This window comes from Esox lucius, chromosome 2, assembly GCF_011004845.1.
Source record: "Esox lucius isolate fEsoLuc1 chromosome 2, fEsoLuc1.pri, whole genome shotgun sequence".
NCBI classification, from domain to species: Eukaryota; Metazoa; Chordata; class Actinopteri; order Esociformes; family Esocidae; genus Esox; species Esox lucius.
This window is the reverse complement of record NC_047570.1, coordinates 36564462-36590084: the sequence shown is the minus strand read 5'-3', so window position 1 is coordinate 36590084 and position 25623 is coordinate 36564462. Positions and strand designations below refer to the sequence as shown.

The 25623-nt window shown below is 50.8% G+C and overlaps 1 protein-coding gene across 13 annotated transcripts in view; it reads right to left on the bottom strand.

Moving 5' to 3' along the window:
* Positions 1-25623, bottom strand: part of herc1 (HECT and RLD domain containing E3 ubiquitin protein ligase family member 1) — a 72654-nt gene that overhangs the window by 25705 nt on the left and 21326 nt on the right. For 5 of the 13 annotated variants that reach the window (XM_029125775.2, XM_029125771.2, XM_029125769.2 and 2 more), the window contains 36 exons: positions 25385-25499; positions 24993-25113; positions 24442-24613; positions 23357-23476; positions 22034-22271; positions 21249-21369; positions 20796-20847; positions 19724-20001; positions 18846-19088; positions 18332-18452; positions 17981-18218; positions 17445-17629; positions 16943-17098; positions 16589-16695; positions 16397-16507; positions 15479-15649; positions 14368-14607; positions 14091-14174; positions 13046-13268; positions 12737-12927; positions 12393-12556; positions 10749-11436; positions 10050-10326; positions 8846-9044; positions 8469-8635; positions 7744-7866; positions 6797-7031; positions 5628-5749; positions 4826-5046; positions 3208-3494; positions 2921-2973; positions 2345-2545; positions 2009-2183; positions 1534-1801; positions 1150-1363; positions 560-819 (listed from right to left, as the gene is read on the bottom strand). In XM_029125775.2, coding sequence (XP_028981608.2) covers positions 560-819; positions 1150-1363; positions 1534-1801; positions 2009-2183; positions 2345-2545; positions 2921-2973; positions 3208-3494; positions 4826-5046; positions 5628-5749; positions 6797-7031; positions 7744-7866; positions 8469-8635; positions 8846-9044; positions 10050-10326; positions 10749-11436; positions 12393-12556; positions 12737-12927; positions 13046-13268; positions 14091-14174; positions 14368-14607; positions 15479-15649; positions 16397-16507; positions 16589-16695; positions 16943-17098; positions 17445-17629; positions 17981-18218; positions 18332-18452; positions 18846-19088; positions 19724-20001; positions 20796-20847; positions 21249-21369; positions 22034-22271; positions 23357-23476; positions 24442-24613; positions 24993-25113; positions 25385-25499 — 6941 coding nt within the window. The remainder of the gene's footprint in view (positions 1-559; positions 820-1149; positions 1364-1533; positions 1802-2008; positions 2184-2344; positions 2546-2920; positions 2974-3207; positions 3495-4825; positions 5047-5627; positions 5750-6796; positions 7032-7743; positions 7867-8468; positions 8636-8845; positions 9045-10049; positions 10327-10748; positions 11437-12392; positions 12557-12736; positions 12928-13045; positions 13269-14090; positions 14175-14367; positions 14608-15478; positions 15650-16396; positions 16508-16588; positions 16696-16942; positions 17099-17444; positions 17630-17980; positions 18219-18331; positions 18453-18845; positions 19089-19723; positions 20002-20795; positions 20848-21248; positions 21370-22033; positions 22272-23356; positions 23477-24441; positions 24614-24992; positions 25114-25384; positions 25500-25623) is intronic. The other 8 variants (XM_029125776.2, XM_029125783.2, XM_029125784.2 and 5 more) reach the window with 8 other exon arrangements.

Below are 25623 nucleotides of genomic sequence, written 5' to 3'. Positions count from 1 at the left end.
AGGAAGAGGAGGCTAATTAATGAATCAGTTCATTTTAGGAACGAATGGAAATAAATGGATGGACAGAAAGTGAGAGATTCAGACAAGGAATATACTATGGGGGGGCGGTGTGTAATGGGGGGAGGGGGGCGGTGTGTACTGGGGGGGGGGGGGGGGCGGTGTGTTCTGGGGGGGGCTGTGTGTACTGGGGGGGGGGGGCGGTGTGTTCTGGGGGGGGCTGTGTGTACTGTGGGGGGAGGGGGGCAGTGTGTAATGGGGGGAGCGCTGTGTAACAGGGTCGGAAATAATTTGATGTCACAGTTTTGCCGACCTTGAAACATCACAATTACCCCTCCATACTGACCCCCACATCACAATTACCCCTCCATACTAACCCCCACATCACAATTACCCCTCCATACTAACCCCCACATCACAATTACCCCTCCATACTGACCCTTACATCACAATTACCCCTCCATACTGACCCTTACATCACAATTACCCCTCCATACTGAACCTTACATCATAATTACCCCTCCATACTAACCCCACCAACAGCCTGACCCCTGCTACCTACCCTGCTCTGGTGGGCCTCCAGTTTCACGGAGGAGCACTTTCGCAGGTCACCAGCCATGTCAGCAAAAGTCTGCGGTCGGCTCTGGTTGTCTCTGTCGTGAGCCGCCAGCGTGCGGACCAGCTGCTGAGCTGCCCATTGGCGGTGGCCCGAGGAGAGGCGGGACGAAAGGCAGCACGCAGCCAGCGCATTGGCCAGCTCCAGTGGTCCTACAGCAGTGGGATTATAGGAAGGATGGGCATACAAATGCGCAATTAGACCTGCTTGAACAAGGCGGGAGAGAAGAGCGGTGAGCGATTTGGGAAAAAAGATGAGAGAAATAATAACAGACATGATGAGCAGTGAACTAGACAAACGTTTGGAACAGACAATATGGAGGCTAGCACATGCTAACCACAACCACACATTAAAAGTTCACGCACTCAATTCAAAGAAAATATATATAGATTTTTTTGTTGCTATTAACTAACAATCAACTACTATAATCAATACTACAATTCCACATAACGCTGCCATAAGTAAATAAACGAGAACATTTCAATAATGCATAATTCTAACATCATCAGAATAATCATTAGCGCAGGTCTACCAACCTCTCTTCTCCGTGTCGGTCTTGTCGTAGTTCGGACCGAGCCGGGCTCCTTTATCGGCCAGCAGGGCCACCAAGGCCTGGGTGACCACGAAGTTGGGTGATGTCACCAGCTTGTTCTCCTCAGCCACGCCTCTCAGGAAGCTGGGGAGGAACTTCCTCTGGATGGGGTCATCCACCGTGGTCAAGTTCATCCCCGTCGCTGCTGAGATCAGGTTCTAGAGGGAGACAGAAAGACAGACAGGGTTCTGGATTAGGTTCTGCAGACAGACACTGGGCTGCCTCAAGGTGGTGGTGGTCACGACAAAGGGCCAAGTTACACCCCCCACAAAACACTGGCTCCTTTCAGTATTTTGATAGAATCCACTCGGTTCTGTTCTGGTTTTACCTGTGTGCACAGCTGGACCAGGAGCTTGGCCGCGCTGGGGCTGTTGGAGGCCAGACACCCCACGGCCGTGCTGAGGTAGGCCAGGCAGGACATGGGCTTGCTGGCCTTGGTGGAACCACGCGGGCGCTCCAAGGACCCCGACCCGGCGACAGGGCTGGAGGACAGACCCGCCCGACCTGCTGCTGACAGACACATCAACCTCACCAGGGTTCTGATATCTGTCAGGCCCAAAGACTCCAGACCCGCTGCCAGACTGCAGCTAGAACCACTAGTAGATAAAGGAGGTGGGTAAAAGACAGAGAGGAGAGAGATAAAGGATAAATCACATAGATGGATTGAGGCCCTGAAATGAAACCCTGCAATAAGCTCCAATTCGACCACTACGCCAAACTGTACAGTTGTCCCTAAACTTTACACTGAAATGTCCTGTCTGTGTGGACTTCATTTTCCCTGATGTAAACATATTTAGTGTTACCTGACAGAGAGCAGGGACAGGGCTCTCATGACCATGGTCCTGGCCAGGAGGACCTGTGCTGCAGCCGTGACCCTCCTCAGGGCCGTGATGCGGTCGTGGGGATTCTGCAGGGACGCGGCCTGCTCCCCTAGAGTCACCCTGCCTGAAGAGCTCTTCTCCACCGAGCCCTGGCAGCCTGAAACACACACACACACACACACACACACACTCCAACAACTGAAGCATGTAGCCCTCCCCGCCACCCGGGTTCCAGAAGCAACACACAGACACTGAAACCACAATGACACAAGATGTCTGAATGTTTCCAGGGGTCCCTGGGAGACGACGAGTCCTCACCTATCTGCAGCAGGGTCTCCTCCATGCTGTTGGTGGCTGTCACCATGGCTACGGAGGCCCCAAGGGGGTCACTGTCGGGGAACTGGACGGCCTCGGGAACCAGGCGCCGCTCACTCAGACCCAAAGGACCCACCAGCAGCTCAAACTCCTCTTCCCCCGTCAGCTTGTCGTCCTCATCCACATCCAGCATGTCCCAGTCCTCTGTTAGGCAACACACCAGCAGCAAATGCTCCGTCAACAAAGCAGGCATCAACAAACGCGATGTCAACAAACCGGGCATCAACAAACGCGATGTCAACAAGCCCGCCGTCAACAACAAGCATTCTACCTCAATTTTTGCTATTTTTCATATGACTATTGAAAAAGATTGTACTTCTATTAGTGTAACAACTTTAGGACACCCAAATCAATATTTCCTAAATACTGTTTGTAATCGTATGTTTGTAAGCTGTGTTTTCTCCACATCAGTGACATTGTCACAGAGACTAACAGTCATATCGGGGGTCATAAATATGGGACCAGTCCCCCCGAATAACATCTGAAATAATTCCCTGATCCCTGACCTCTGACCCTTACCTTCATAGACACTGTCCTGCTTTCCCAAAAGGTCCGGAGCTTGACCCTTGTACCTGAACATAACATCAAGTTGTCACTGTTACACAGTGAATATCACCTAGTTAAAATATAATATTTTACAAACACACACAAAACATACCCTTATTCATATAATGATGTACATATATACACACATACATGAATAAAGATGTTTTGGAGTAAACTGATAGTGTGTGTGTGTGTGTGTGTGTGTATATACAAACATCCTCACATTCTCAGTAAAGAAAGTAACGTAGCATTAGTGTCACCTTTTGCCTGGAACTGACCTCTCGGTCATCGGGGCTCTGGCTTTACTCTTTACCGCCAGGTATCGGTCCCGGCAGCTTCCGCAGAGCAGGTAGTATGGGTTACCGCTACCACACTCTCCCCCAAACCAGCCGTCCACGTACGAGCCGTTGCTCCGGTAGCCCTGTCGGTTGGCGCTACGGCCACACCCAGGGTGGGTCTTCTTCATGTGCTGGTTGAAGTTGGCCACGCTGGCCTCACACAGCTCACACACCACCACCTCGTCCCGCTCCTCTGTCTCACACACATGCTGCGTTGGGACAGAGAGAACACACACACACACACAGACACATGGGAACAGACACACACACACACACACACGAGATCAGACACACACACACGAGATCAGACACACACACACACACACACACGAGATCAGACACACACACACACACACACACAAGATCAGACACACACACACACACACAAGATCAGACACACACACACACACACACACACACACACACGAGATCAGACACACACACACACACACACACGGGAACAGACACACACAGACACACACAGGAACAGACACACACGGGAACAGACACACACACACACACACACACACACACGAGATCAGACACACACACACACACACACACACACACACACGAGATCAGACACACACACACACACACACACACACACGGTAACAGACACACACAGACACACACAGGAACAGACACACACGGGAACACAGACACACACAGGAACACAGACACACACAGGAACACAGACACACACAGGAACACAGACACACACACAGGAACACAGACACACACACGGACACAGACACACACACACACGGACACACGGGAACAGACACACACGGACACACGGGAACAGACACACACGGACACACGGGAACAGACACACACGGACACACGGGAACAGACACACACAGACAAACACGTCAGAGGCAGTTCAAATCTGCTTGTTTCTGTGGAAAATGTAAAGAACCGTAACACGACCGACCAGAATGTTTATAATAGGTCTGAAACCAAAGGCAGGGCAAAAGAACAATGTACAAGACGACGTAGCAAATGTCTCTAAAGGACATGATGTCAGGATAATATGTATGAGGGAAAGAGTCCAGGTCAAAAATCACAGAACTCCTCATTTTCATTAACAACCTACAGGCAACTACAGTTAACTGCTCAGCTCAGGGAGAGAACCAGACATTTTTCTATCTTTCAGTTACTGGTCGGCTCAGCCCACACAAATCCCAAAAGACACTGACATCCCATTCACACCATGTTAGTTAGGGAACTAGTGGAGACCAAAGGCTGTTAGTGACAAACGCATGTTGACACAGAGTGTGTGTCTGTGTATCAAGCTCAACATCAGCAGATGAGTTTAGCATTCAGAGCAGGAGTGAGTGAGTGAAGGTTAAGAGTTAGCCAGGAGCAAATCCCCAACTTCCACCTCAGCTGACCGTCCGCTCAACGGCTCCCCCCCCCCCACACCTGTTCACAAGTATTGGACAGCTCCCTGTAGGCAGAAGCTGGGGATTCGCCCCCTCTGTGGAACAAGTAAAGAAAGGCAGAAGAGGCAGCGGCCAGCCGCCCTCACACACACCCATGTTGGCCAGTCCAGTACCTCCGGGATCCACATGCCCAGGATGTCGCTGTCGCTGGCCAGATCCTGTCCAAACATGGCCTCCATGGTCTCCTCGTCCAGGTCCATCTCCAGCTCCTCGTCCAGGTTGAAGTCGTACAGGGTCCCCGGGTCCTGTGGCAGGGCGCCGCCCTCGCGGCGAGACTGGCTCCGGTGGGCCTGCACCGAGCGGTACAGCCCGGCTAGGAAGGACGGCATTGGGTGTTTTCAGCCGTGTGTCAAGGAGAGGGTTACAGTCACGTGAGGACGTAGACGTACACCCGCCCCTCCGAAGTTGCCTTCTTTTAACATACTGGGACATAATGTGTAGTTGTCACTTCAACACTATCGACAGATGAAGGTTACCTAATTTAACGAATGACATGGAAAGATTAGACTTTACAATGACATATTCATCAAAAAGCAACGTAATGCATTTGGAAAACCCAAGCTTTTTATGAGCATCTTTCGCTCAGCTCTTGGCCTGAATTTGGTGATGGCCAGTGGTCTGGACCATTCAGATGATCTGGCGGACAGTGGAATAAACAGTTTCATGTGATGGTAAAAGCAGGGGTGTACTAACATTTTCCACATAAGGAAACTGCATTGCTGTTTATTTGAATTGGGTTACCAGTACCAATGAATGTGGTTGGAAGTTCTAGCTCAAATAACTACGTGTCCAACTTTCCAGGGGGGTGAACTTTGTCACATGACTCGAACTGACAATATGAAATCCTATGTTTTTACAGTCGGGGGAGACAGAGGGTGACATTAAGCGGCTCACCAGCGCGGGCCAGCAGTGTCCGGGCTGCCAGGTCAAAGCGGTGTTTCCTGCTGACGGCAGAACGTCCTCTGGGTGTTGGACCGCTGGAGGCTGAGGCACTATCCTGGTCCAGCCCCTCGGGACTGCAGGTACACACAGCACTCACAACATCAGTAACCATGGGAGAAACAGACCGCTCTCATACACAGCACTCACAACATCAGTAACCATGGGAGAAACAGACCGCTCTCATACACAGCACTCACAACATCAGTAACCATGGGAGAAACAGACCGCTCTCATACACAGCACTCACAACATCAGTAACCATGGGAGAAACAGACCGCTCTCATACACAGCACTCACAACATCAGTAACCATGGGAGAAACAGACCACTCTTACACACAGCACTCACAACATCAGTAACCATGGGAGAAACAGACCACTCTTATACACAGCACTCACAACATCAGTAACCATGGGAGAAACAGACCACTCTTACACACAGCACTCACAACATCAGTAACCATGGGAGAAACAGACCACTCTTATACACAGCACTCACAACATCAGTAACCATGGGAGAAACAGACCACTCTTACACACAGCACTCACAACATCAGTAACCATGGGAGAAACAGACCACTCTTACACACAGCACTCACACAACAGTCACATACAAACGTGGCAACTGACAAAACAGCCTTCATAAAATAATACAGCTATATAGATTATGTTGGTTTCCACGACAACAATAGAGCTATATAGAGTTGTAATATCATAGAAAGACAGCATGCTGATTCTGCCCTGGGACAGGAAGTAATCTGAGGGCATGCTGATTCTGCCCTGGGACAGGAAGTAATCTGAGGGCATGCTGATTCTGCCCTGGGACAGGAAGTAATCTGAGGGCATGCTGATTCTGCCCTGGGACAGGAAGTAATCTGAGGGCATGCTGCTGGAGCCAGAGACGAGTGGTAGAAAAAAAAAACTACAAATAAGACGATCTGTGACGAACTACAGATAATATCCCTGCTAACATGTCCTTCAGGTCAGGAGGTCATGTAATGGTCCTCTGGCCCATCTGGGCACCTCTCCCTTAGGCTGGGATTTAAATAGGTTGTGAGACAGTGCATTCTGTGGGTCACAGGGCGGCTCCACGCCCACCCAGTCCTGTGGAAGTGACAGGTACCTCTCACTGAAGCCCTCCTCCAGGTCCGCAGCATCGGCACTGGGGATGTCCCCAGGGGAGTGCAGGTAGCTCCGGTCCAGACTCTTACCCCCTCCGGAGGCGGTCGCCCCGGGGCAGGAGGAGCTGTCGGACCCTCCTCCTCCGGGGTGGCTCTCCTCCTCCTCCGTCCCGGGGTGTTCTATCATCCACATGGCCAGCACTGTGATGTTCTGGGCGTCAGCCTCGCCACGCGTCCCTGGGAGGAGAGGAGTCAGACGCAGATCGACTAGTGACACATTCAGCCTTTGCCGGAACAGAGGAGACCCAAACATAAAGTGCCTTCATGGGTTGTTGGTGTCATGGTCTACTGGAAGTGTTCTACCAAATCAAACCCATCCTTTACGGTTTACTTGACAGTGATGTTGATGGCTTAGGAACTGCTAGAAAAACACAAACCTGTATGGAAGCCCTTTGCTTTAAATAGACTATCTATCTGTTGGCAACACCACTACAGTTTAAGAAAACTACGAGTAGTTAAAGACGAGCTGAATCAGGGATCACCTCTGTAAGTTACGGTATCTCCACTAGGATCCCCTCCACAAGTTACGGTATCTCCACTAGGATCCCCTCCACAAGTTACGGTATCTCCACTAGGATCCCCTCCACAAGTTACGGTATCTCCACTAGGATCCCCTCCACAAGCTACGGTATCTCCACTAGGATCCCCTCCACAAGTTACGGTATCTCCACTAGGATCCCCTCCACAAGTTACGGTATCTCCACTAGGATCCCCTCCACAAGCTACGGTATCTCCACTAGGATCCCCTCCACAAGTTACGGTATCTCCACTAGGATCCCCTCCACAAGTTACGGTATCTCCACTAGGATCCCCTCCACAAGCTACGGTATCTCCACTAGGATCCCCTCCACAAGCTATCTATGAGGTAGTGATGTATATGTGTCTATACCTGTACCTGTGGCCTCCAGAGCCTTGGTGATCTGTCGCAGGGAGAAGCCCATCTCCAGCAGGGGCACGGCGATGGCCGGGGGCGGGGGGGACGTGGATAGTCGGCTGCTGGGGTCGGACATGGCTGCACCGGACAACACCGTGAAGGACAAGACGTTACAGCCAAACACACCCAGAGGCCAGCCGAACTCCATATGACAGCACTTCAACATTCCTGTCGGCTAGTAGTACTGTAGCTTCGTACAGACGCAGAGTTACTTTTATTGCAAAGCTGTGGTCTAGAATGTTTTTAATATATTATGTAGGATGTGACTGTAGGTACATTGTATTTTATTACATTACATATGAAGAGGTGTCTGTACGTAAAGTGTATTTTTATTACATTATGTATGAGGAGGTGACTACGTAAAGTGTATTTTTATTACATTATGTATGAGGAGGTGACTACGTAAAGTGTATTTTTATTACATTATGTATGAGGAGGTGACTATGTAAAGTGTATTTTTATGACATTATGTATGAGGTGACTGTAGGTGTACTTTATTTGCATTATGAGGATATTTTTTCTTATAAGCTCGATCTTACACTTAAAATATGAGGAAAACCTAACCTTGAACTCAGGTGAAATCAAAGACTAAAACATTTGTTCATCTTTTCTGAGGGTGCCAACAACTCAAGAGCATAGTAAGCACTGTGTTTCCTGGTGACTGGCAGTCTGGTACGTACATGTCCCGGTCCTGTTAGTGGGCCTGGAGCCCTGCGTGTCTGGGGAGGTGAGGCTCTGTCTTCGGCCCACCTCGTCAGAGGGAGACGTGGGGAGAGAAGACACCGGAGGGGTCTGGGCTCGCCGCGTCGGCAGCAGAGTGGTGGTTGGGTAGCTGGAGAACATTTGTCTGAACACAGAATCAAGGTCCGGAGTTAATGTCTGGCTGTTAGGCTGTTGACAGTGTCCACTATGTGACACACAGAACCAACAAAAGGACCAACCTAACATGGTTTAGTATTACTGAATGTGTGTTACTGTGCATTGTAGTGGGTATGTGTGCGTGTGTCTTATTGTGTGTGTGTGTGTGTGTCTTAGTGTGTGTGTGTGTGTTACATACCTGAGCAGGCTGAGGGGCATGACCCCAGGTGACTCGGAGGCAGGGACGGTCTCTGTGTCGGTGACGGGAGTCGTAGCTGTGGTGGTGTCTTCCAGGGAGGAGCTCATAAAGGAGGTGGTGCTGGAGGCCGAGGGGCTCGTGGTGACAGGGGTCTGGGCCTGTTGCTCTGACTCCAGACCCTCCTCACACTCTTGGTCAGCTGACAGGAAGAGGAGACGACAGGAAGAGGAGACGAGAGGAAGAGGAGACGACGGTTCAGTCAGGAGACAGGTCCGACAGGTCAGACCCAGAGTGGCACGGAGTGATTTAACCACACAGCCAAGCTCTCAGGACTAGAGGCCGACACACAGCCAAGGACTCAGGACTAGAGGCCGACACACAGCCAAGCTCTCGGGACTAGAGGCCGACACACAGCCAAGCTCTCGAGACTAGAGGCCGACACACAGCCAAGGACTCGAGACTAGAGGCCGACACACAGCCAAGGACTCAGGACTAGAGGCCGACACACAGCCAAGGACTCAGGACTAGAGGCCGACACACAGCCAAGCTCTCGGGACTAGAGGCCGACACACAGCCAAGGACTCAGGACTAGAGGCCGACACACAGCCAAGGACTCAGGACTAGAGGCCGACACACAGCCAAGCTCTCGGGACTAGAGGCCGACACACAGCCAAGCTCTCGGGACTAGAGGCCGACACACAGCCAAGCTCTCGGGACTAGAGGCCGACACACAGCCAAGCTCTCGGGACTAGAGGCCGACACACAGCCAAGCTCTCGGGACTAGAGGCCGACACACAGCCAAGCTCTCGGGACTAGAGGCCGACACACAGCCAAGCTCTCGGGACTAGAGGCCGACACACAGCCAAGGACTCAGGACTAGAGGCCGACACACAGGACTTGAGGTGGCGAGCGCCCTGTTATGACCTGGGCTTGAATCCCACCAACCTCAGTACAAGCCAGGCTGAACCGGCCCACAGGTGTGATCAAGTGAACGCCTGGTACATTTGAACGTGGGGTTGAAGACATCCAACACATTGTCTTATGTACCTTTAAGGGTTAAATTAGGATTTGGGAAGTGGGCAGTAGATACTTGTTGGCCAGTGGAAGTACAAGAACTCCGCTCATCCTAGGTGTCATTTCGACCCATACATATAGGACCTCAGCAGCCCCCCCCCCCCCCCCCCCGAATGAGGAAGACACTCACCAGGCCTGGCCTTGCCCCCGCCACCCTGGTCATCCAGCAGTCCGCTGACCACCAGCTTGTAGATCATGGCCTGAGCCCTCTCCAGGTCAGCCAGTCCCAACGCCCGCTTGATGGGCGACCTCATTACGGCCCGCTTGACCATGTGACGCATCAGGAACTGGAGAGCCGCCCTCATCTCCACCTCCTCCTGGCACACCGGCGATGCCGCTCCGCCACCGCACGTTGGCCCTGTGTTCAGGTCGGCGTTGTGCCCGCTGGGGGTGGGCTCCGACTGCACCTACAGACAACACTTACTGTTCACCGGACGCTTTTAACCCCATTTAGTTTTAAACATTGTCGACACTCACATTTTACAATTTACTAGGCATCTAACTCTGCGTACCAACCCCATGCACTAACCCCAAGTATCAAACCCGCGCACTAAACCCACGCACTAAACTCGCGCCCTAAGCCCGCGCCCTAAACACGCGCCCTAAACACGCGCCCTAAACACGCGCACTAAACACGCGCACTAAACCCTTTGCCCTAAACACGCGTACAAACCCTTTGCCCTAAACACGCGTACAAACCCTTTGCCCTAAACACGCGTACAAACCCTTTGCCCTAAACACGCGTACAAACCCTTTGCCCTAAACACGCGTACAAACCCTTTGCCCTAAACACGCGTACAAACCCTTTGCCCTGACCCCTCGCACTAACCTTCGGTATGAGTAGCAGCTCTGCGTACTTGGAGCAGGACAGCAGGGCGCTGAGGGCCTTCATGGCTCCCAGGTACAGGTAGGACAGCTGCACAGCGTGGATCTCAGACTGGGTGGCCCCTAAAGACGGGGGCCCATCATGGCCCCGGCCGCCGTGAGACAACCCCTCGTGCCCCTTCCTCCTGTTCCCCTCCGGAGCCTGGGGAGCAGGGTATAGGGTCTCCGGTCCTCCTGCCAGTGCTCCTCCCCCCTGGTGCTGGCAGTCCAAGGCATAGGAGATCTCACTCTCAGACTTGGAGTTGGGTGCTGCATGGGCCTTGACCTCTTCCAGACTGTGTGACACTCGCAGGTCAGAGGTCGGCATCACCACGGTCCCCTTTGCCGGCCCGTCTCTGGGCTCTGTGGTCGGCCGGTGTTGGTTGGCCTGCTCCCAGTCACCGGGCTTGCTGTTGGCATCGTCGCCGCTGTTGGCGGTAGTCGTGCCGTTATCGTGCGGTCCGCCTCGGTGCTTCTTCTCGTGGCGCCGGGCACCGAGTCTCCCCGCGTCCTCGTGGATGGAGGTGAGGTAGGTGAGGTCGAGGAGGAGGGAGGCGGTGAGGCCGCGGAGACGCGCCACATCGAACGGCAGAGGCTCGCATGGCTCCAGGTTGTACAAGGGAGTGTCACTAGGCGACCAGAAAGTTGGGAAGCTTTAATACGGACCAGGAGTGAAGGGAACAGAGGAAACACGGAGTGAGGGAGAGGACAGGAAGAGAGAGGCAGAACAGGCTGGGGGATGGAGACATGAGCTGGACACATGAGTAGGAAAGTGGAGGATGGACCCAACAGAGTCGCTTTTAGTTTTCAAAGCATTTGGTTTCACCACAGAGTTTTCAGGTCTACACTGAATGAACGGAACGCACAATTGTACCATGCAAAGGGTGAATGAGTTCATCAAGGAGTCAGTAGATTATGGATGAGGGCATGGATGGGGTATGGATGAGGGCAGTGAGCAGGAGAGTGGGAAGGTCACGGAAAAGTAAAGGTATTGAAACGAGGCCAGGCGATGATGGCGTTTTACAGAGCAGAAGAGTGAACAGAGCCAGTCGGGAGTCAGTTCACCATTAGCGTACAGTTTCAACAACTCATTAAACACACAAACCGGTCAGGTGATCCACCACAGTGTCATCTAATATATGCAGTCCTCACAGAGCTGTCATCACAGATCCATCACCACAGAGCCGTCACCACAGCCCTCTGCATTCTACTGGCATTGACACCTAACTATTTTGCTGTGCATCCCAGATTTTTTACATTTAGATGCAACAGCATCAAATGACGGACCCCACCTTGAACGTCAACTTATTTTCCGTTGTGCCTACAAACATGTCTTAGCGTGGGTCTAGATCTCCCAGCTAAGGCGCATGCACACTCCTTGGGTCAGTGGTCGAGCTACACCAGAGTGAATCATGCAATCCAATCATCCAGCGTTCACCCATCTGAGCACGGAAGACATACACTGGATGGACACATACATACGCTGCCTTGAGGACAACAAGCGCCGACCCCTCAACACCCAGTATACGCCGTCACGCCGAACGGTCACCAGCGCTTCAGCTTGACAACCGGACTCAGCAGGCTGGGGGAAATATGCCTTTTAAGGTACCTGATGGTGATCTCCGCCTCGTCCCACTGCACCTTGGCGGAGGTGCTCCCTTCCTTCACCACGCCCAGGAGCGTGGCGTGGCGTCCGGTCTGCTTGTGGATGCACCGGCCCCCCACACGGAGACCTGCGTCGGCACCGCCGATCACCGCCAACACCGGCCACACCTGGGCAGAGAACACAGGGTTTGCCCTGATTTTAAAGCCCCCTGGACTCCCGACTCCGGTTCAAACGGGGCGGCTGATTAACGCGTCGTGAAGATTGCGTACCAAATGCCGTTCTAGTAAACATTTGCAGCAACGACATTGATCTTTAAATAGTTGGATGTGAACTACAGCAACCCTGACCTCTGTGCAGAGGGTTCTGAGGTGGTGGTCAGATAGGTCTCCCAGGCCCCCGTGCCCCTGGCGGGACCCGTGCCCCTGCCGCCCCCTCTCCTCCTCCCCTCTCTGGGGCTCCTGGTCACGGGGCGAGTCCCTCTGGGAGTCATGCTCCTCCCTGCTCTGCACGGACCGACTCTTCTTTAGCCTCTGACCTCCTGTGTTGTGATCCATGGGACGGGTTAAATGTTTCATCTTTAATCACAGAACAACTTTCTCAAATTGGAGTGGCACGCAGCCTGTGCCAGCGCAAGCAGACGTCGGAGTTAAACTCACCCCCAGCGGTGCAGCCGGACGATTCCCTGAAACAGGGTTTGATCTTGTGGAGCCTCTCCAACATGATGCCGTTGATGCAGTGGGTCCACTGGTCGGCCCGGTGCAGGACGCGGATGAGTTGCGTGGACGCCTCGGCCAGGACAGTGGCCGCTGGACTGCACACGGGGTCACCGGGCAGGAGGTCACGAGGGGTACCCCGCATCTGCATGTCACAGATCTTTACCTGGAGGGAGGAAGTGGAAGTAGTGGTATAACAAGACCTACCACTAATCACAACAGACCATAGGATGGTATAACAAGACCTACCACTAATCACAACAGACCATAGGATGGTATAACAAGACCTACCACTAATCACAACAGACCATAGGATGGTATAACAAGACCTACCACTAATCACAACAGACCATAGGATGGTATAACAAGACCTACCACTAATCACAACAGACCATAGGATGGTATAACAAGACCTACCACTAATCACAACAGACCATAGGATGGTATAACAAGACCTACCACTAATCACAACAGACCATAGGATGGTATAACAAGACCTACCACTAATCACAACAGACCATAGGATGGTATAACAAGACCTACCACTAATCACAACAGTCCATAGGATGGTATAACAAGACCTACCACTAATCACAACAGACCATAGGATGGTATAACAAGACCTACCACTAATCACAACAGACCATAGGATGGTATAACAAGAGCTACCACTAATCACAACAGACCATAGGATGGTATAACAAGACCTACCACTAATCACAACAGACCATAGGATGGTATAACAAGACCTACAACTAATCACAACAGACCATAGGGTGGTATAACCAAACCTACCACTATGAAATACAACTGAAAATGTCCTTCCATCTTCCCATAAGAGTAAAGTAGTTTCCTTTCTAACACTTTTATTAACCAGTTGCTTTCCTGTGCAGGAATGGCATTTGAATACAGCTCAGAGGCACAGGCCAGGAGAACTACGGGCTGACTGGTTGAATCCAGAGCTGAGGTCCGGTTCAGGCTGTGGTACCTTCTCTCCAGGGTTGCTGCTGTAAAACATGACACAGGGGTAGAGCTCCGTAGCGTCCACGTCCTCGAAGGCCAGCTTGGGCTCCTGTGGGGGACAATGACAGGAGTCAGTAAACACATCAGGCTGGCTGGGGCTATCGCAGCACTACGCTGAACATGTGTGCACGCACAACTATATTGCTATTAGACAGGCGCATGGATCTGGATTAGAGTGTCTGGTGAGGATACTGAAACGCGAATGCCCACGTCATCGTATGGTGTGCACATCCGTCCCTCACCTCTCCGTTCTTGCCGAAGGAGATGGTGCGGGCCTCCATGTCCAGGACACAGGTGATGTAGTCCCCCTGGGTGAAGGAGGACAGCGTGAGGGACTGCTCCCCGTTGTGGTAGAGGTTCCCGCTGTAGGCCCGATACAGCCACATGTCCGAGGTGGTGCGGTGGTTGAAGTCGTGGACCGGCCATCGGGACACGCCCACACAGGTCCCCTCGTTGCCGCGGTTCTCCTTCACAATGTAGAACTAACCAGACAACGGGGTAATTAAATGGGGATATTTACATACATTTTTTCTTGTGAAAAATCATGTCTGATATACCACACTAAAACAGCGTGTCTGTCCTTTAAGGGGGGGGGCTGCCCCCTCCTCACAACAGTGACATCCGTACATTTGCACGGTCATAACCGGAAGCCTTTTCCCTACACCTTTGTGCAACAAGGAGTGCGCTACACAGGGGAACAGCACGGGGTTGGGAACTCATTTCTTGTTAGAGAACTCGGATACGTTAGTAGGAGGAGGACACATGACTGCTCAGCGCTGGACGTGTAAAATATATGATATAAATGTATAAAATATGATATTCCCACTGCATCGTCGTTAACAGTTGGAATAAAATGTCAGAGAAACACAAGCCACGTCAGTAGCCTTCGATGAGAAGATGGTGAAATCCAAACTTGAGATGTGAGATGGAGCTGACGGGTGTTGGGAGACAGCAGTGGAGTAAGCCCAGACGAGCCATTTGTGCTGACTTAATACAGAACAGCTTGTTATGCTGTGGCCAAACGTTTAATCGATGAATGTTTTGGTAGCTGTTACTCGTGGGAGTCCTAATCTTTCTCATCTTTTCAACAGAAATCCTATTAAAAATTATTATTAAAAATATTAATAAAAATGTTCTAGATCACAGTAAGTCTTTGATTTTTACAATTGTTAACAAGCCTTTATTTAGGTATTTCAATTCTCTAGAGGGACTGCCATTATTAACTAAACATTCAAAAATATAAAAAAGTCCCTTGTCAAGGTTTGAAAATGAACCTAATGGTGTATTCAAATCCCAAATCAAATGAAGTAAATGCTCCGGTGTTGAGTGGGGGTCTAAAATGTTGTTTCGTACCTTCCACTGGTAGCATCCAGAAGAGATCCCGGTGGAGGCCAGACCGTAACCTTTGCCCCCACTGCCGTGGGTAAGACCTTGGCCATTCTCCACCACACAGCACTGGGCCTTCTCTGGGTCAAACGACACTTCCTGGATGGGCAGGTTCTCATCCTCCTCCTCCACCTCGCCCTGCCGAGACACAGACCAAGGTCAACAACCAACCCCAAAGACACGGCCCACCGTTATCAACCAACCCCAAAGACACAGACCACCATTATCAACCAACCCCAAAGACACAGACCACCGTTATCAACCAACCCCAAAGACACAGACTACCATTATCAACCAACCCCAAAGACACGGACCACCGTTATCATCCAACCCCAAAGACAAGATACCACTATCATCAACCAACCACCAATACAAAGTACCCACAGTCATCAAACAACCTGAAAGACAAGGTACCCACCTTCATCAACCCACCCAAAGACAAGGTACCCACAACCATTAACCAACCCCAAAGACAAGGTACCCACAATCATCAACCAACCCCAAAGACAAGATACCACAGTCATCAACCAACCCCAAAGACAAGATACCATAGTCATCAACCAACCACACAGACACGGACCACCATCATCAACCAACAACAGACACGGACCACAGTCATCAACCAACCACACACACACAGACCACCGTCACCAACTAACCACAGACAGGGACCACAGTCATCAACCAACCACAGACAGGGACCACAGTCATCAACCAACCCTACAGTTAGAAACAAGATACAACACCAGCCAATCAAAGTAGAGGTAGTAGGAGACAAATGAAAAGATTGGAAAATATATATATCCAGAATATATAGAAAACAAAACACACCGATCCACCAGTGATGAGTTATCAACAGAGCAGTTAGCAGGAGGTAGTGTGTACCTGTAGTTTTAACTCCTGCTCCTTTTCTTTAATCTGGATGGTGTGCTTGGCCTGGGCAATGGGAGCTTCCCACATACAGTCAGACAGCAAAGAGAAGAGCCGTTCCACCACCTGAGCAGGGCACATGGTTTATCGGTTAAATTATTATTAAAGTCAGGCCACATGTACGCACGCACGTGCACACGCACACACCTGTGTCATCTGGTGGTCCTCCACGCTGGCTTCGCAGGCTGGTAAAACTGCCTCCAGGACATGCAAGGCCAGGAGACGAGTTCTCAGGTTGCCCACCAGAGGGACCCCTACAGAAACAACAACGTCAGCTCAGCCATGGCAACTGAAATGTGGGGTGGGGGATTATAATGGATAATAATGGAAATAAACAGTAGGCTAACACACAAAGGCCTTTACTTCTGGTTTCATCTGGTCCATCAACAGAGACATTTTGGGGGAGCAAAGCTAGTACTTTAAGACAACAGGTCTCTAATCAGCTTTTCTGTCCGTTTTACTATGCAGTTGTATACATACATTTAGTTGCGGCATCTATACCTGAACAGCACTTCTGTGCAGCGATGTTGAGCAGGACCTCTGTCCACTTTGGGGATGCCATCTTGGATTGGATGGCCTTGGAGGAGACGACTCGCCTCAGGAACACCAGGAAGTCCCCCAGGTGAAGCTCTGCGGTGTGCTGCTTACGCACCAACGCTATGTAACACACCACATTATGATTGAGGCCCAGTTCTTCGAAGGAAGAGCAAACATCCCCTTAGATAAAATGACAGTCCGAACTAAGGAAAACAAATGTCCCGGGGTGGGAACTAAACTCATGAAGGTCAAGAATCTTTAACAAAGACCCTTGAAATCTGCCCAGTGCAAAAACCTATGATCAAGTCATTATAGTCAGCTGAATAGAACGTTTCTATAAAGATCCCACAACGTCTCAGAGTATGAGCCACATCAGCAGACGGCATTTTAGCCATAAATGACTAATGATCATAACCTAGGCCTCCATGACACACACCCACACAGTTGCAGGTCAACATCCTCCTACCTCTGAAGTCTTTCTTCTCTGCGTCGTTTCCGTCCTCCGTCTCCTTTTCCAGGCGGTCCTGGGCCTTCTTCGGCGAGGCAGGGAGCAGGCTGACCCCAGCCTGAGACAGCAGGTTCTTCAGCTGGCTACAGAGCAGGTCCAGCAGGGACTGGACCACCTTGGGACCCAGCTTGTCTGCATACGTCCTGGGGGTGGGGGGGCACAGAGAGACGTCTGTCACACGACACGCCACGCTTGCAGAAACAGAAACAAGCCTATTTCACAGGCTCTCCCGGACAGAAAACCATGGGGGAAATGTAATCTCCACTTTGACTGGGGAAAACTGTCCCAATAGGCCAGGCATATTCAACTCTTACCCTACGAGGTCCGGAGACTGACGGTTTTCTGCCCTACCTCATCAGTAATTGTACTCACCTGGCGTCTCAGGTCTAAATAAGTCCCTGTGTTGAATGGCCCCGCTATGGACCAACCAAATCAGACACAACCACAGCAGGTGTTGTTTGGTAACAGTGTGTCGGTGCAGAGGGCCGCCTCACCCGGTACTGATGGCCAGGATCTGGAGCAGGCGGGTGGAGGCCACCTTCAGGGCGGTGCTGAGCTGGGACACCCCGGGTTTCTGTAGAAGCTGCAGGGGCTGACCCAGCATGGTCTCAGTGCCGCACAGCTGAGACAGCACATTGAGGAGACCGCTGGAGATGGCCAGGGACACGTCCACCGGCTGGTAGCGAACGCTCAGGGCAAACACGGTGACCAGCAGGAGGCGCTGTTGGGCCTCTGTGTAGAGGCAGGGAGAGAGAAAGAATGGCAAAAGGATTTTGTTTCCTTTTGTTAGTTAATATAGAGATCTTGGGGCCCACTGCCCGCAATGTAAGATGTAAGGTGTTTACCTATATGGTGTTTATTGGCTTGCAAGGCTCTCTCCAGGGTGACAGAAAGCTGCTGGTAGATCTTATGGACGGCTGTCTGGATGTCCATCTGAAGGGTCCGCTTTGCTGCCTTCACCCCGTCCTGGACCAACACAATATTACTATACAATACACAGTCCAACCCCGTCCTGGACCAACACAATATTACTATACAATACACAGTCCAACCCCGTCCTGGACCAACACAATATTACTATACAATACACAGTCCAACCCCGTCCTGGACCAACACAATATTACTATACAATACACAGTCCAACCCCGTCCTGGACCAACACAATATTACTATACAATACACAGTCCAACCCCGTCCTGGACCAACACAATATTACTATACAATACACAGTCCAACCCCGTCCTGGACCAACACAATATTACTATACAATACACAGTCCAACCCTGTCCTGGACCAACACAATATTACTATAATAGAATGGAACGTAGATTCAATTTGATTGGGCAAATGAGAAGGTACCTGGTAGTGGTGTAGCTGGACACTCTCTCCCTTCATGGCCCCAGCGCCCACGGTTCCCAGGCCAAAACATCCAGCCAGGAACTGCAGCCGGACGGAGGTGAGCAAGGAGGAAGACTGAAAGGCAGCGCTGGGACTGGGGCGCCCCCCCGTCCCGCTACCCCCAACTCCACCGGCAGCCTGGCTCCCCTTCTCTTCCATCCCGGAGATCAGCACCACAATCTGATGCAGGGCCTCCAGGCGCAGCTGGGGAAAACACATACCACACGGTTCCAGGACCATCACTTCAGAAGCTGGATGTGGCGGGTTTTCGGCACTATTTTAGACCGCTAAATAGAAAATCCTGTACACTCTTGACTCGTCTCACACACCTGACTCTTCTCACACACCGATTGCTGCTCCAAGTGCAATTACTGACAGACACCCTTCTCGGGATACTTGGAAGCTCTGTTCCCTAGGGTCTCGGCTGCCTCGCTAACATAGACACTCATTTAACCTCACAGTCCTGACCTGACCTGATTTTATTCCATTTTACTGTCCTTGAACAGTACGTGTACAGTCCAACGAAATGCAGTCTCACCCCAAGTTCCACCCCTTCACTCAAGTCTCCACCCCTTCCCCCAGTCTCCACCCCTTCCTTCCAGTCTCCACCCCTTCCCCCCAGTCTTCACCCCCAGTTCCCACCCCCAGTCTCCACCCCTTCCTTCCAGTCTCCACCCCTTCCCCCCAGTCTTCACCCCCAGTTCCCACCCCTTCCCCCCAGTCTTCACCCCCAGTTCCCACCCCCAGTCTCCACCCCTTCCCCCCCAGTCTCCACCCCTTCCCCCCCAGTCTCCACCCCTTCCCCCCCAGTCTCCACCCCTTCCCCCCCAGCCTCCCACCTCTGCTCTGTTCTGCTGCTGTTCCATGGCCAGGATGATTCCCTGTGGGCTGGTCGACATGGCCTCCTCTGGCTCCTTGAAGGCGGGGCTGTTGCCCACATCTCCGCTGATGAAGCTGACTATGTTCTCGATGAGGGCATGGACTCCTGCCGAGCGACTCAGGTCCAGGTCCGATTCGTCGTAGGACTGGTAGAGAGGAGAGCCGTACAGTCGGGCCCTACTGTGCTTCACTCTGAACCACGAGTCGGCCAGGGAATCCGGAGAACCATGGAGGAGACCTGAGGATGGAGCGAGGGAGGGAGGAGAGGGGGACAGAGGGTTGGGAGGACGGAGAAAAACATGGAAGAGACAGGGAGATAGGGAGGAAGACAAGAGAAAAACAGAGTGGGGGAGAGAGAGGCCAGACACCTTTTCAGAAACACAGCCTCTAAATGAATGATAGGCAGAGCAAGGCCTTGCAAAACAATTCTAATTACGCAGAGACAATGAATTTTCCTCCGCTTAGAAATCATTCAAGGGCTGGTTTGGATAGCCCCCTACTCCATGCCATGATCAGCCAGAGACTGGGATAAAGCTCTCTAATGCTTTGTTTTGTGGTTTTTGTCCCCGGAACAGATTGGGTGATGATGAGGTGACAGAAATGGCAAGCTGAGATCAAGGCCAGGATGGGAGGCAGAGCCGCTGTCTGGATGCTATCTTCAGGTAACGACGGATGGTAATGTCTATATTGATGAACGCGGTGTTGCTAATGCTAGCCATTACTGGGCCATCCAACAGAGAATGAGTGGGCATTGCAGCTTTATAATAGGACATTTAAACATGCCATGGTGTACTTGCTTGGACCCCCTCTTGTTTTTTGGGCTCAACTGGCCCAAGAGGAGCAAATAAACTACCACACAGAAATCAGAAGACAGAAAGACACATTTCAACTGCATTAATCCCAAGAGCAGGTTTATAGTAAAGTTTGACGGGTTAAGCTTAGACACAGACAAGTCAACATAATCGACTACAATCATTGGTATAATGTAGGCTTGCAGTAAATACAAATTGGGTTTGAAAGATTCTTATTTACCTCTCTTCTTATGAGAAAAAGCCAAGTCCAGATCAACATTTCTTCTGCCACTCTGAAAGAGGTCAAAGGTGCAAATAACATTAATTATTGGTGAGAAATGTGTAGACACACACCCACACCAGTCTCTTGTTGAAGTACACCCACAACATTCAATCACATGTTGCTTGTTTTTTAAACATACTCAATTAAAAAAATGTTTTAGAATACAAAATGAGAGAGAGAGAGACACAAAAGCAATGAAGGAGATGGAATGGTGAAGAGGGACGGATATGAGAGAGCGACGAAGAGAGACGGATATGAGAGAGCAGTGAAGAGAGACTGAGATGAGAGAGCGGTGAAGAGAGACGGATATGAGAGAGCGGTGAAGAGAGACGGCGATGAGAGAGCGGCGAAGAGAGACGGCGATGAGAGACTGAGACAGGCAGACATAAGAGGACCGGTGTTCTTACTGACCAGTGTGTATCCCTCCTCGTCAGACTCCGGCTGGGAGAGATCCGATTCGCTCCTGGACTTCATCAGTCTGTAGCTGGGGCTGGACTGGACCGAGTGGGTCTCTGCACTCAGACTCTCACTCCTGCACAGAACACACCGACACACAGTCAGTAACACACACCGCCTGTTGGACCGAGCCGCTTGCTGCACTCCTACACAGAACACAGCCCATACTACACAAGTCACAGAGCCGACACATTACACCACATTATCCCCCACATACACACCCCCCACATACACACCCCCCACATACATAGGCCATATGTATGCCTGGCTGGCCCAAGTCATAATGCCAAGGCTGCTGTCAATCACAGAAAACACAACTGGGCTCAAACCTTGCAGGGACCATTACAGGCCAATTCCATTTGGATTATATTCAGCTCAGTTTCATTCATTGAAATACGATTGAAAAGGTGCCCTGAGGAGAACCGGAATGGAAGAGGCTAATACACGAGAGACTAGGACCGAAGTGGAAATGACCTGTGACCCTGAACGGCACCAATCTGCAGGGTAAATAGACAAAACCGTCTGGAAAACCAGTCTGAAAGTCAAGTTCAACTTACTCAAGATAACTATGAGTTCTGTACTAGCGTATGCATGCATGTATAAATGGTACTATATATGGTCCTGCAGAACAGAGCTGGTGTCCACGTCATATCTATTATTATATTGACATGGACAACAGCTCTGTGATGTGCTGAAGACACGGTCGGTCGACCATCAACCCCACAGTCAGTCTCTCTCACCTGGTCATGAAGCCAGCGGCGTCCTGCTGTCCCTGGCTGGTGGACTGGGGGGCGCTGTGCCCCTCATCCTGGCCCCCCAGGTCTCCCAGGACCGGGCTGACACCCAGGACCAACAGGGCGCAGCGGTGCACCACAGAGTTGCACGCGGCCGTGTAGAGGTCCTGGCCCTCGGGGAGACCCGGGCAGCCGTCCCTCAGATGCTGCTGCTCCTCGTGGGACACGGCGGCCTCGTCTTCCCCTGGTGACGGCAACACTGTTACCAACGCTGTTACCAACACTGTTACCAACGCTGTTACCAACGCTGTTACCAACGCTGTTACCAACGCCGTTACCAACGCCGTTACCAACGCCGTTACCAACGCCGTTACCAACGCCGTTACCAACACTGTTACCAACGCTGTTACCAACGCTGTTACCAACGCCGTTACCAACGCCGTTACCAACGCCGTTACCAACGCTGTTACCAACGCCATTACCAACACCGTTACCAACAAAGGGAAGATTTTCCCAGGAGGAAAAGAAAGAAAAACACTTCTGCACTCCCGCAGCCGTGTGAAATTGCATTTAAGCGTGAGGAATAGCTACAGTAGTGGTGAGGACCCTGTACAGTTTGGAGTGCTTTTCTAAAATCCAAACCTACGACACTTCATAATAATCAACCACATTGAAAACAGCATTGGCTAGTTGGCAACATTTCTTGAGAGGGGAAGAAAAGAAAGAGGAAAAGAAAAGAGGAAAGAGACATGGAAACCATTTTTAACCCTACAGCAGGGATGTCAAACCAGTTCCATGGAGGGTTTTTGGGTTTTCCTTTAAATTGGTTCCCAGTTCAGACCTAAACAACCAGGTGGGGGTAGAAACTAACCAATTACAAACCTAATTAATCAATCAAGTACAAGGTGAGAGTGAAACCCTACAGACACTCGGCCCTCCACGGGACCAGTTTGACACCTCTGCCCTCCACGGGACCAGTTCGACACCTCTGCCCTCCACGGGACCAGTTCGACACCTCTGCCCTCCACGGGACCAGTTCGACACCTCTGCCCTCCACGGGACCAGTTCGACACCTCTGCCCTCCACGGGACCAGTTCGACACCTCTGCCCTCCACGGGACCAGTTCGACACCTCTGCCCTCCACGGGACCAGTTCGACACCTCTGCCCTCCACGGGACCAGTTCGACACCTCTGCCCTCCACGGGACCAGTTCGACACCTCTGCCCTCCACGGGACCAGTTTGACACCTCTGCCCTCCAGTGTTATGTTACAGTATATTACATTGAAAAATAACCTTTGCGGGCTCCCGCTCCTTCCTTTTGCCCTTACCTCCTCCACCTCCTCCCCTGGGTCCTCCCGAGGACAGGCCTCCCCCGGCGCTGCTGCTGGCTCTCTCCCTCTCCCGGCCCCTGGCCGCCTCCCGCGCTGAGAGGAAACATTGAAAGATTTCTGTGCCATGCGACAGACAGACACAGGGACACCAGGGTGCCGGGTTAGAGGAAGCGCCGTCCCGCCACCACGCAGGTTAATGAGGCTGCAAGCCATTCTGGACCCACCAGGCCGCAGTACCACCGAGGCAGTGTTGCCTGGTCCTTATAGACTTATTCAAAGCTGTATAACATAGTCCTTATAGACTACTGTAAGACTAATTCAAAGCTGTATAACATAGTCTTTATAGACTACTGTAAGACTTATTCAAAGCTGCACAAGCCAGTCATTGCACGACTAATGTGTTCTAGTGTTACTGATAATGGTGTTTCTTCTATGTGGATCTTCACTAGATTCAATTTACTCCGGTAATCCAATTTAAATCCAGAGCAGACTTTACTGACATAAAATGTAATGGAGTCACATAAATAACAAATATCTGTTTGTACTAATCCATTGTTTTTCCAGTCCCAAAATGTTTCTCTGAGGCTCTTCAGTCCTCAGTAATGACCTTTGGTTTATACTGACTTTACATTGAAATACTTCTATGTACTTTGCCAAAAAACAGCAAACCTTGTGCAATGTTGACCAAAGTCTCATTCTGTCTTGTTTCACATTTTAGAGGCCGTGGTTGATACATTTAACTGCCAACACTTAAGCTTCCCTAAAGAGCAAAAGCAGCAGCAACAGATTGGTCATGCATGCTCTTCTATACTCTAATTAGTGTTCATTGCGTTTTGTAGTGGCTCTTGTGGTGTGATGGGTTGTATGATGTGTTTTTCTTTTTTTGCAGCAGTGTGTTACTGTTTATTGAAGTTTTGCATGGTTGTATATTGTGTTTTTATGGTGTTGTGTTGTATAGTGTTGTTCTATGGTATTATATTGTGTTTTTATAGTGTTGTGTTGTATAGTGTTGTGATGTTGTTCTATGATATTATATTGTGTATTTATAGTGTTGTGTTGTACAATGTTGTGATGTTACTCACTTCCAGCAGTCATGACTTCATGCTCCCTCTCATCCTCTTCCTCATCCTGCTCTTGATGCCCTTCCTCCCTTTCTCTGTCCGTCCTCTCTTCTAGCTCCGCCTCCTCATCAATGGTCCTTGTGAATGAGTGCTCCTGGGGGTCCATCTCCAGTGAGTCTTGATTGTCTGAAATCTGATCAGGCAGAGTACGGGACAGGCGTTAATGAACACGAAACAATCTGATCAGGCATATCGCAGGACACCCATTAATAAAGACCAAAAACAAATCTGCTTACTGCAGGCAGAGCACAGAACACTTTGTTAATTAAGACCAAACAATCTAGATAGGGTGTGTTGGACACACGTCAACATGGCTTTTCTGATCTTGACTTGGAAAAAAGGACAGACGGACAAGTTATTGACCACGGACCAGTTATTGACCACGGACCAGTTATTGACCGACGGACCAGTTATTGACCGACGGACCAGTTATTGACCGACGGACCAGTTATTGACCGACGGACCAGTTATTGACCACGGACCAGTTATTGACCACGGACCAGGGGACTTACCCTTCTCTCCCGAGAAGACGAGCATGTCTGAATCAGCTCCATGTTCTTACAGGCCAGTAGACGATTCCTGACCTTGTAAACGCTACGATACACCTCAGCCAGCGTCTTACAAGGATGGTACCTGATGAAGGAACACAGACAAGGAAGGATGTATATCAGCAAACATCCCCCAAAAAAGTTGCTACCCACCAGTAGGTTTTATCTTCTACTGTAGATTTAACTCCAACCATGTTTCTGGAGAACTTCCTGTAGATTTAACTCCAACCCTGTTTCTGGAGAACTACTTCCAGGATCTTTCTGAGGTACATGACCAGAGCACTGTAGGTTCAGTAGTGCAGTTTTTGGGGGAAAAGGGTGATATTTGGGATTTGTGAAGTGTGGTGGAACCTTACCTGCCCTCTCCACAGGCTTGGCTCAGAAGGCCAGTGTGCTTTAGCAAGGCTGCCAGGACAAACCGGGACACTGTGTCCAATAAGGTCTCATTACTCAGAGAGGCATTGTCCCAATCTGGAACACAACAACACGTCCCGATTAAGGATTCAACTGGGCACAGCCAATAAATAAGGACAAACATCTGTAATTTGAGCGGTCTTCACTACTCAGGCTTCTGCCAGACGTGTCTGACAATTAT